Source organism: Pezoporus wallicus, unplaced genomic scaffold, assembly GCF_028554395.1.
Source record: "Pezoporus wallicus isolate ANWC-B61680 ecotype Strahan unplaced genomic scaffold, APGP_CSIRO_Pwel_v1 contig_787, whole genome shotgun sequence".
Taxonomy (NCBI): domain Eukaryota; kingdom Metazoa; phylum Chordata; class Aves; order Psittaciformes; family Psittacidae; genus Pezoporus; species Pezoporus wallicus.
In genome coordinates this window covers 219,586-231,285 of record NW_026641881.1, presented here as the reverse complement: position 1 = coordinate 231,285, position 11,700 = coordinate 219,586, and the positions used below count along the sequence as shown (strand labels likewise).

The 11,700-nt window shown below is 39.8% G+C and overlaps 1 protein-coding gene across 1 annotated transcript; it reads left to right on the top strand.

The window, feature by feature from the left end:
- Nucleotides 1-10,014, top strand: CDADC1 (cytidine and dCMP deaminase domain containing 1). Its single transcript, XM_057425661.1, has 8 exons — nt 1-669; nt 2,201-2,378; nt 3,220-3,798; nt 5,679-5,728; nt 6,753-6,922; nt 7,455-7,644; nt 8,283-8,343; nt 9,615-10,014. The coding sequence occupies exons 1-8, from the start codon at nt 568-570 to the stop codon at nt 9,686-9,688; spliced, it is 1,404 nt and encodes a 467-aa protein (XP_057281644.1). The 5' UTR covers nt 1-567; the 3' UTR covers nt 9,689-10,014.
- The last annotated feature ends 1,686 nt before the right edge of the window (nt 10,015-11,700 follow it).

Genomic DNA, 11,700 nt, shown 5'->3' with positions numbered 1-11,700 from the left:
ATTGTTTAGTCAGAAGTAACAGCATGAAAAATAGGTTTAACTTTTTGTAAAACTCTAACCAAAGTTTAAGCAGACTAAAAATCCAAAAGTAGGTTTCTGCAGAACAGATGTAACTGGAAGGTTTCACAATGGCTCATCCACTCTTGCTGCGGGTGTCAGTGTAAGATCATGATGCGTGCCTGGATGTTTTTGCTTGCATCTGTGGTGAGCCTGAAGCTGAATCAGAAGCTGTGTCTCAGATTTCTGTAAGCATTTCTGAGTCATTTAAGCACTTTAAGTTCTGTGGGACCTGATCTTTGATTTCTACTCTTCACCTCTGAGCCGAATTAACTCACATAATTTCAGTGAAAGTTTCATCACTTTCTCTTGTTGCACAGATCTGAGCTCTGCATCCAGATGTGAGCATTCTGAGTTGACAGTTACTGCCCTGACGAATACAGTGTGGATTTAGCTGCTGTAAATAGCAGAAGTGGTAGATGAACCAGCTTCTGTAGCAGCTGTGGTTTACAACAACAATGTGGGGTATCTTTAGAAATATTCTTTAATAATTTTTTTTTTCTTCTTCAAATGACAGGTCAAATGCCAAGACTTTCTAAAGTCAATCTTTTTACTTTGTTCAGCCTCTGGATGGAGCTCTTTCCTTCGACTGAGCAACAAAAGAAATCACAGGTAAATCTGCTTAGTGTTAATTGGTCTTTCTGAACAGTTCCTGCAGTGCATGTAACAACTGCTGTTTACACGACAGATAATTCAGAGGAAAAAAATCCAAACCAAACAAATCTGCTGATAATAGTTTTTTCAGTTATTTATTAGGAGGAGAAAAAAATCCAGTGGTGGGAGAAAAATAGCAGACTGGTTAAATAGCTGCTTCTGAAAAACTGTACCCCTGACAGCTGAAGCAAATGCTAAAAAATGGGGACTATTTTGAAGAGCCTAACAAAAGAGGCATGGTGTATACTGGGCACTTCTTAGCATATGCTGATTGTAACTTTAAAAACAGCGTGGTTGATGGTATAGAGGTACTCGTTTAGAATTAAAATATTCATGATTGTAGATGAGTTCTGTTATAGAGTGGAGGTGCACAGAACTATCTGAAATGTTTGTTGATCAAGAACTTGTAGATAACTACCTTAGTTACAGTGAAAAGAAACCATCCTTGACAATGGATCTGCTAAATAGTGGCCAGTTACACTTCAGAGTGTCCTGGAACAGCATGTTTTGTTCTGTGATCAGAGTTCTTAACTGTTCTTACTTTGTGCAGAGCACAACCATGTGCTAAGATCCATGGCACATGGATCACCCAGGACACAAAAAGACAGTAAAAGAATTTGAGTGACAGGCCTAATTTTCAGAGTTTGGTATGTCTGAAAGAGGTATAGATGAGTCTATACCTATAGTATATACCTGTATCTATAGGTTAAGTCTGCCACTATACAGACTTCAGAAGCAGGTTCAAATTTAGTAATTCAGTTAGGAATGGGACTTGGATTATCTTGTAGGGTTTTAGTACAGACTCATTTCTGAAACCACGAAGAAATCGGGTAATTTACAGATCCAAGGTGACAGTGTTCTGGTAACAGCTGAACTGCATAATGAGATGTGTTTCACTGGCTTCATCAAACTAGCTTGTGTCCAGTTTCCTTACAATACATGGGAATCCATGTGTAAGAGCTTTTGTCTATGGTACGCAGACTTTTTCCATGGAATATTCTTTAGAACCTGGATTCATTTCTATAAATGAAGAGACAGAAGTAAAGCTAAAGAAGCTATTGTTAAGCTTAAAACAGAAATTAAGCTAAAACAGAAATTGAAATTAAATTCATAGCATTTCCAGATGCTGGATGATTCAGAGGGTTTTTCAGCTATAATTGACAGAATTTTCTGTGCTGTGCCTGGAATTTGGTATGTGCAAAGCAATGACCAAAACAAAATCATGAATTTGCTACAAGTCCCTGTTTGAAGCTTGACAGGGGCACAGCATGCTGATATTAAAAAGCACATGTAGAAACTACACATGCACACAAAAATACTGCTTTGGGAAGTGTTAACAGAGATTGCTTAATGATTCATATCACAACTGGTAATGAAGAGCCATATGCTCTGATCCTGGTTGGTCAGTGTTCCCTAAGGAGGAGCTGTAACATTGCTATGGACCTGATGTTGAAAAAAAGTAAAATAATAGAAATGCATTTTTCTGTAGGTGAAGAAGAGTGGCCTAGTTGTGGTGAAAAATATGAAGATTGTTGGTCTTCATTGTTCCAGTACAGACTTGCATGCTGGCCAGATTGCACTCATAAAACATGGATCAAGACTTAAAAACTGTGATCTTTATTTCTCCAGAAAGCCGTGTTCAACCTGTTTAAAAATGATTGTAAACGGTAAGCAATGACTGCAGTAGATTTGGGGTAAATGTGACACTTGTGACTGGTAGTATCTGAAAGCTCGTTTTCTCTTTGGACTGTCCCAGTTGTGAAAGCAAATCCCTAACTTGTGTGGCCTGCACTGGTATTTTCCACAAGGCTGAAAACAGTATTGAATGTACATTTTCCTGGAGCTGATGATCAATAGATTAGGGTTTGCTACTGAGACACTATTTATCTGTGCAGCTATTACTATTGGTGATGCTTGTCTCTTGGTTGGGATGCACTGCTGAGATCCTGACAATCCAGTTGCACTTTGCCAAAGCAACCAACCCTAAGCCTAATAATTAGGCCTAAATAGCTACATTTTTCCTTGCCCTCCCATTGCTTGTCAGTGGAACCAGAGAAAGGGTGCCTTTTATGCAGAAATCACAGGGAATACTTAAGGTTTTCCTTTTCCCAAGTCAGATGAAAACAAGTCTGATTATTCACTTCCTTAAATGGGATCTGCTAGGACAGCCCTTCTGCAAGCATTGATTCTTACTCTCAGAAACAGCTTCCGTTAGTGCTAGCTTTTTTGTGTGGTATTAATATATCTGGTGTAGTTGAGATACAAAATTAGACTGTCACAAAGATCTTAGAATTTAGAAAACTCCAGTTTTTGTCTACAGTCTGATTAACAAGTTAGATAACCTCTTGATACTTGTATCTAGTAGCATTTTTGTTGTCCAGACACCCCTCAAGCAGCATTCAGGGCCTTAAAAGGAGTAAAACCAGGGTTAAACAGTAGTGTTGAATATGCGGTTTGTGTTCCACTGTACCTGTATGGTTCCTTTTGCTGCATTATGTTCTCTTCCAGCTGGGGTGAACAGGATTTCTTACTGGCCTGCAGATCCTGAAATCAGCTTGCAGAATGAGGCGTCCAATCCCATGACTACGGATGATGCAAAGCTAGATGCCAAAGCAGTAGAAAGACTGAAGTCAAATAGTCGTGCTCGTGTGTGCGTGCTGCTTCAGCCCTTGGGGTGCTCCATGGTGCAATTTGTTGAAGAAACTTCCACCAAGTTTGATTTTATTCAAAAAATAGTAAAATCTCAGCCTGACTCTAATGCTGACTTTTACACTGCATGTAGACAAGAGAGAATAAAAGAGTATGAAAGTTTATTCCTAATTTCAAATGAGGAAATGCACAAGAAAATATTGATGACAATAGGACTGGAGAACCTCTGTGAAAATCCGTACTTCAGCAACCTGAGGCAAAATATGAAAGATCTTGTCTTGGTCTTGGCCACAGTGGCTGCCAGTGTCCCTGTCTTTGGATGCTTTGGATTTTACAACAGTGAATCACAACAAACAAATGAAACAGATCATCAGAGTTTGCCCCAAGAAATTGCAAGGCACTGTATGATACAAGCCAGACTACTTGCATACCGGACAGGTGAGTTGTTACAGTACTGCAGGAAGAATGGGTCTCATGAGAAGAGCAAGTTCCTCATTCCAGTCTTAGTCTACCAAATAATTCCTTGAGCAAGCTGCTGAATTCTGTTTCTACATCTGTGAAACAGGAATGGCAGTAATAGTAAAAACTCCACAGGGGTACATAGTATTGTGAGTGAAAGCTTTCCAAGAGAAAACCAGTGCAGGTATTTAGGAAATCCTGCCCTGCCAACATGTCCAACACCTGTCTAGAAAAAGAATACAATGGCATTTGAATTCTTCAGGCTGCTCTGAGGCTCTTTTTACTGTGGCTTCACAAGATGCTTCTGTTATCAAATACATGCCAATATTTCAAGCAGATTATGTACACTTCTTCAGAAAAAAAGAGTGAAACAAAGGCCTTTCACTAAGGCATTAAGTACAGTTGTATTAAGTTTCTTAGTTCTAATCTTATTAGTGAAAATGCTTCTATATCTGATGGAGGGTTTCTTTGCAGGGATGCTGGAATTTTGATGTACAGGCTTTTTGGGTAGAAGGATAGTTATTGACCACCTTTTGATGATACGGATGACTTCTGTTAGCTACTTTATTCTGTTTGGGTAGCAATGCAGTAAATTGGTACGTTCTTGCAGAGAATAGAATATGAAGACTTATGAAGAGTTAAAACTTAGTAGTACTCGTTAGCATTGGCTTTTTTCATCTAGATAGGATAGTTGCTTTTTAAAAACCCTTGCAAACAAAGCATATTACATATTTAAAGCTTTTTTTTTTTTTTTTTTCCCCTTGGTACCCTCTGTGAATCTGGTCACCCAAAGTTGCAGAAGAGATGGAATTGTTACAAATAATTTGGAAGTTTCATGGAACCAGTTGGATTTTTTTTTTGTACATCTGCTGTTGTACAGAGCACAGTGGAATGAGCAAACTTTACTATTCATTCTTGAGGCAGCAAAATTCGGTTTTACCTGTGCTGTTCAGGTCTGGATTTTGAGAAAACTCTTACTCCACTTTAGTCCTGAAATAAAATAAATAAACGGCACACACACATATTTAGGTGCTTGCGTTATTATATAGGTGGATATAAGGAGAGCAAGATTATAGGATGTTTTCTATTCAGGCTTAATATGCATGAGTGACTAGTAAGTATGCAGAATATAAAGTCAGCCCTCATAAAACATATCTTTGGCAGGAAAGATCCTCTTTAAGGTGACTGTATGTGTTAGTGAGACCAAGGATGATAGAAACAGTTAATTGTCTTCTACATCACTGGAAACCTGAAACATTTTTTTCTCCTTGATATGCTCAATTTTTACTGGTCAAGACTCTCATCAGTAGCTACTGGAGAAGATTTCCAAGTTCCATGAAAATCTTCCAAGTCACATAATGGAAGTTCTGTTCTGTTTTTCCTGTGGTGGTGATGGGAAACACCCCCCAAAATAGGATTATTAACATTTTGTCTCTGAATTACGTATAAAATACAGCTAATTTTGATAGGAGTTCAGACCACAGAGCCATAAACTTAAGGAATGGCAGAAACTAAGTAATTAAATTGTAAACAGCTAGAAGGTTTTTATCAGTTTGCCATCTCACATGTGAACCTGTCCACATATATTCTTGGCGCACATATACTTGTCTATGTATTGGTTGTCCCTTAGCATGTGTGAACAAATGTATGTAGCAGTGTTGAATGGCTGGCCTTGTAGTTAAAGTACACTCAGCTTTTGGAGTAGACATGTATGACTTAGAAGCTCTTAATTTTTCTTTTCTCCTGTCCGTGATGCAACAATAAATATTATTCCTTACTTTAGGATGTTGTATGTTAATGTACAGGTAATTCAGAAGTGCTTTATTTATTATTTGCTGCTAAAATGTTATGTATTTTAGAGGACCATAAAACAGGAGTTGGAGCTATTATTTGGGCAGAAGAAAAATCAGTAAGTATTGAAAAAGTTCCTCTTTCTTGCGCTCACAATTCATACACTTGTATCTCCTTTGAGCTGTTATTTTGCTTTAAGTTTTTGCACGTGCGTTTTTCATACACACACACAGAGCACTACAGAAACCTCATTCTTTAGTAACTAAGTTAATGACTGCTTCTCTGATAATGCTGTCAAGATGAAGGGGAAGTATAAATGAGTTCAGTAACTACTACAGTGTCTCTGCTTACTTTTCCAGTGTGCCTGCTTCCTTAGCCTTTGTCAGTTAACTCCAGGTGCCCTGGCTACAGAGTTTTGCCACAGCTGCTGATCAGGCAGCCTGTGCCTGTTCTGCAGGTCCCTCTTTGCAGCTTTTATTTTGGAGAGCTCTCAGTACAATCAAGCCTCACAATCTCTGAAGAATTTTTGTTGCCATTGAAATGCCATAGTGGCTTTAGTACATTTTGGATCAAAGTGGTATTTTTCTACAGGTATTGTTACAGTGCTTTTTCCCATCCAAGCTAAAGTTTTTATTCCTTTATGTCTCTGATTATGCGTGTTACCAGTCCCAGGGAGCCTCATTCTTCATGCAGCTGCAACATACTCTTCATTGGTTTTTAACGCTTCAGTCATCAGCTGCTCATTGCTGTTTTCTCTTTTGTCCTGATTTCAATCACTGATTGCTACTTACTTAGCACACTGGGCACTGGGTCTGTTGAGAGACAGGTGAAGCAGTCTCTGGCACATCAAGAGCTAATTCCAATTTTGTACATTGCAGAAAGGCTCAAGGACTTAATCCTTCCTCATTTTTGTTCCTGCTATCCATACTACCTGATAGAAGGAAAGCCCCTAAAGCCTGGTGCAGTGTGTTGTGTGCAGTGTTCAGTGGAAAAGCTCCATAGAGAAAGCCATCAGCAAGAGCCTAGTTCTCTTTTTAACTGCCATAACTTGGCATTAACTGTGAAAGTATACATTGCACAACACTTTCACTTAATACTCAGTGTAAATGTCTCCTACTTTAATGGTTTGCTTACTGTTGCAGAGAAGCTGTGATGGAACAGGAGCAATGTATTTTGTAGGCTGTGGTTACAATGCCTTTCCTGTTGGATCTGAATATGCTGATTTTCCACACATGGATGATAAACAAAAAGATCGGGAAATCAGAAAGTTCAGATACATTATACATGCGGAGCAGAATGCCTTAACGTTCAGGTAATGGGCTTATTTTTACCAGGGAGAAGAATGAGATGGTTCAGAAACAATGCCATGACGAATGAATGTGTGATGAAGTATGGATTGCAGTCACAGTCTTGCTTATGCCTGTAATGCAGAACTTGGATGCGCATGGGCACAGCTTCTAGGATTTCTTCAGACTTTTTAAGTGAATTGGTTTTTAAAGGGTATTCCCTCCGATGCATAGCAGCTCCTTCAGATACAAGCCACTGCCTCTGTTTCCTGCTAGGACCATGCTGTCCTAGCAGGAAACCTGAAATAAGGAAGAGTAGCAATTGTTGAGGCTTCAACAATGATATATGTGGAGAGGTGGGATGGGTGTTTTGTTCACAGAGAGTAAAACCAAACTAGATATTGTTGTGTACTTGTGCACTTCGTTAGGAATAAGTGGCTTCTGAGAGTAGATCATAGAATCACGTAACACTTCTTTGCTTGCTCTTGTGAGGTATTAATTTTGTCACTATTAAAAACTATCAAGATATCTGAAATTCTGGTTTTTGACTGCCTGTAGGTGTCAAGAAATAAAGCCAGATGAGAGAAGCATGATATTTGTGACAAAATGTCCATGTGATGAATGTGTCCCTTTAATCAAAGGCGCTGGTATCAAGCAAATCTATGCAGGAGATGTTGATGCTGGAAAAAAGAAAGCAGACATATCCTATATGAAGTTTGGTGAAGTTGAGGGTGTAAGCAAATTTACAGTAAGTAAAAAATGTACTATAGTCTAAAAACTGGGCTGCACTGTGGGGAGGGTGGAGTGGGCGCAAGAGGTGTGTTTTCTTGTGTTGTTTGGTCAAGTGAGCAGAATTGAGAGGTTGCTCTGTTACAACACTGGGGAGAATTGCTGTGCCATATGCCAGAGGGTGCGGCCAAGTGTGTCTGTTTTCTCTAACTGCCTTGCAGATTTCCCTCTAACTCACTGCTGTTGTTCGAGTGCCTCGTCACGCTGAGGTTCTCTCCAAGCTTCCCTGTCACAGTACAGCAGCTGATGTGGGAGATCACTGTGTGACTACATAGGCCCTTCCAGTAGCTCCCAAAAGAGCTGCAGTGGGTTTTGAAGGTGGCCAAGTGCCCTTGCACTCAGGGTGCTCACCATGGCAAACAACAGCACTGGTGGTTTGAGCAAGCTCATTTCTCCTTCTCAAGGGAGTAAATGACCACACATCCCTTAATAGGTTTTTATTTGCAAAGTAAGTGTGTGTTGGAGGTGGAGTCTTTTATTCCCTGCCTCACCCCTAGTCATGCCTTACAGTGAAGAACAATGGGGTACTTTATCCTTCTCCCTTTGCTCTTTTTCTGTCTTCTGGAATAAGTAAACATTTTCTTCTTCTTTTACCAGTGGCAACTAAATCCACTGCACACCAATGCCCTTGAATTCCATGACCCCACAGCCAGGGAAAGTAAGTAATTTTTTCATTAATTCATGTCATGACTGAAGTCAGTAAGTGAGATCCCGTTTTAAACAAACTTGAATTGATTAGTCTTAATTCATCTTGATTTCAGTTAGTTAAATTTTGCTGTGAAAACTTCTCTGAGCTTTTTGAATAGATGAACTAATAGTAAGTTGAAAACAAGTTTGTTTTAACAAATGCTTGGCACTGGTACACACATTACAAAACCTAGTAATGCTGTTATCAAGGTCAACAATATGCTGTTTGACACAGATAATTTCAGACTACTGTGTAGGGTTTTAGATTTTGTTTTGTAAAGACTTTTTATACTGTGTTCTATAAAGAGTGCCATTCTTTTTCAAGAGAAATTGGACTCCTCCAAGTCATTTAAACACGTTTTGCAGAACATTTGAGTGTTTCTTTTACGAAGTGGAATCTATGCCAGTGCTTTTCAATCAGCATTTGTTTTTGTGTGTTTATATACACATATATAATATAAAGGCCACAAAATCCTTGTTGACCTGCACTCCTGTAGCAAGGAAGCTGTCATCCTCTGAAATAGAGTTTGGACAAATCTTGAAGTCTTTTTGTGCTACAGAAGGGACCCACCAATGGCATCTACTGTCAGCTACCAATCCTTAAAATGTTTCTCATCCAGAGGGGAAAATAATGCGGAAAAAGAAGCTAAATAATTTTTGTGCCTCAAGCACAAAGATACGGAGTGTAAAGATAGCGACCTGGCAGTTACTCAAAGAATTGAGTACCAGGCTAGGAGCATAAGAAAGACTGAAGGTGGGGTCTGTAGCACATGAATAACCACATACTACAAGCTAATTCCTAATGTGAACTAGAGATCAGCGGAGACTTCTCTTTGTTAGCAGTTTCCTCATGGGCTCAGGAAAAGGGGCGAGGGAAGGGCTCAGAGTAGTGTGTGTGGCATTAGTAATCACTGCAAAATGTTAGGGCATGTTTATCCCTCTCTCTGCTAATGGTTTTTAGGCCCAGCTAGAGGAAGATTCACCTTTAATAGGGCTCATTTCTCTAAGAGTGTTTTCTTCAAGATGGCATGCTTGCATTTCAACACTGAACTGGTACAAGTTGCTTTCTTTCCTTAATGTGTTTCTCTTGCTATGATTACTGCATGCCCCTCTGTAAGGGGAAGAAGACAATCTCTGTCCCCCTCCCCATCCCCAGTGTTATTCCAGTGGGCCATTATGTGTTGAGTATTTAGGCTATACTTACTACTGTATTAATGTTTTAAAAATATTTTTTCTCTTTAGATGGGGTTCAGAAAACAAAGTCACTAGATGACCAGCAGCACCAAAGCAAGAAACTGTGTCTTGGTCACTGTTGAATAATTAAGCACTTCCGCAGTCTTGCTCTGTGTTTTTTTATAATGCAGCCTGTTTGCACTTTCAAATAAGAAAGAGTTTTATTTATTGTTTGGAAAGTGAATTTTAGAATAAGTTTATTTATGATGTCTTTAATGTTTTATGGAATTACCTGAAGGTATTTTTAATTTAGAACTTCTTCTTGGCAAAAACCTGCTGCTTGTATTTTCTGTGAAAGTGACTGGGTGGCTGATCATTATTAACACATTAAAACACAAAAAGGACTGAAACTTTGTTGCTGGCAGATCACAGTAATAATAAAATGGTACCTTTTTGCTTGGTGTACAGACTGAGGGAACGGATTTCCGAGTTCTGCGCTAGCAGAATGCAGAAATAAGCCCTAGTTTTTCAAGTACAATCATCAAGGGAATCTTTTAGGAAGTGGTAGATAAATAATCACTAGCAGTTATTCCTGTTCCTGAAAGTGGCTTTTACTTCTCAGTCTGCTTGTATAAAGGAGACGAAGCCATGGGAATGGCCATCATTTTTGAGTAAGTGGTTTGAATATCAAGCTTCTCTCTCATTCACACTGTTCCAACTACCACAGCAGCAGAACTATTTTGTTTTGTGGCACCTGCATTGCTGCCCTGTTTGCTTCCTGAAGTGCAGCCCATGTGAATTGATGCAGGCAAAGATTAGCTTTGTTTTTCTCAGCTTCTGGATGCAGGCCTAAAAGAACTCAGCTGTGTGCGTCTCACTGGCCCCTACATACAATGTGAAGATTTCGAGAGTTTAGGTTTTGTTAATCATCTTCATTAATAGGCTTGTAGGACTACAAAAGCTAATAAAGCACCCAATGTCCAACACAAATGTGTTATTTCTTACAGAGGATGATCTATACCAGCAGAATTGCCTGATAAGGATGCTGGGGGTGGACTCTTCATTAGTGACTGTAGTGATAGGACAAGGGGTAACGGGTTCAAACTTAAACAGGGGAAGTTTAGGTTGGATATAAGGAAGAAGTTCTAGATGTAGGTCAGGTATTAGGAAGAAATTCTTCCCTGTGAGGGTGGTGAGGCACTGGAATAGGTTGCCCAGGGAAGCTGTGAAGGCTCCATCCCTGGCAGTGTTCAAGGCCAGGCTGGACAAAGCCTTGGGTGGCATGGTTTAGTGTGAGGTGTCCCTGCTCATGGCAGGGGCATGGAACTTGATGATCTTAAGGTCCTTTCCAACCCTGACTATTCTATGATTCTATGACTGTTGATGATCTGTGGAGCAAGGGTGACATAAAAACAGCCAGTGAAACTTCATTCTAATGTGGTTGCCACTTTTGAGGGGATGCTGGGTGGGTAATGGGTAACCAGGACATTTGTACCCAGCATCCTTTGAGAGGTCCCTGCCCTTACTCCCATTTGTTTTGAATATGCTGCCTTGAATATGACCTCTAGCTGTTTGTTTTAGCAGATGTTCCAAGACTTTCTTTTCACTCCTGCCCTGAGCCCTCAAGTGCAAACACCTAAAACCTTTTGCTGCTGCTGCTGCTGGTAGAATATATAAATGGCCTTTTCCCAGTTCTTTCACACAAGGTGTCTTTGCTGCCCTCCTTAAAGTCCAGGAAGTGGAATAATATTTTAAGATGCTGCTGAAGATTCTGTTTGTTTCTTTTAGGCTTTGGAAAAGGTTGGAACTAGATAGCAAAGCTGTGATCAGATAGTGTGCAAAGCATCTATAGTGTGGCATTAATTATATGGAGTCTGTTCTCACTTAGTTTGGCTGCTGGTCCTGTAATTTAATGTACAGTTCTAATGTGCAACAAAGAGCTGTGATTCCCTAAGGCTTGTGGTCTAACTTCATTCTTGGGTACCTGGACCTTAGAACTGGGGAATGCTTGTATTGTCTTACCACCATGAGGATTCAGTCTCACTGGAGCTGGAGAAGCTGCTGTTTCTCTGAGCCTAGTTAGATTGAGAGCTACTCTGGAGCTGCTGGTTGAGTGTGGTGCATGCGGTTAGCAGCAGAAGTCTCATCAGGATGA

Bases quoted from the DNA above. Each gene is read 5' to 3' on its own strand.
- CDADC1 (XM_057425661.1), top strand. From the start codon at position 568: ATGACAGGTCAAATGCCAAGACTTTCTAAAGTCAATCTTTTTACTTTG. The intron at 670-2,200 runs GTAAATCTGCTT...ATTTTTCTGTAG, and splicing joins AGCAACAAAAGAAATCACAG to GTGAAGAAGAGTGGCCTAGT. The intron at 8,344-9,614 runs GTAAGTAATTTT...TTTTCTCTTTAG, and splicing joins TGACCCCACAGCCAGGGAAA to ATGGGGTTCAGAAAACAAAG.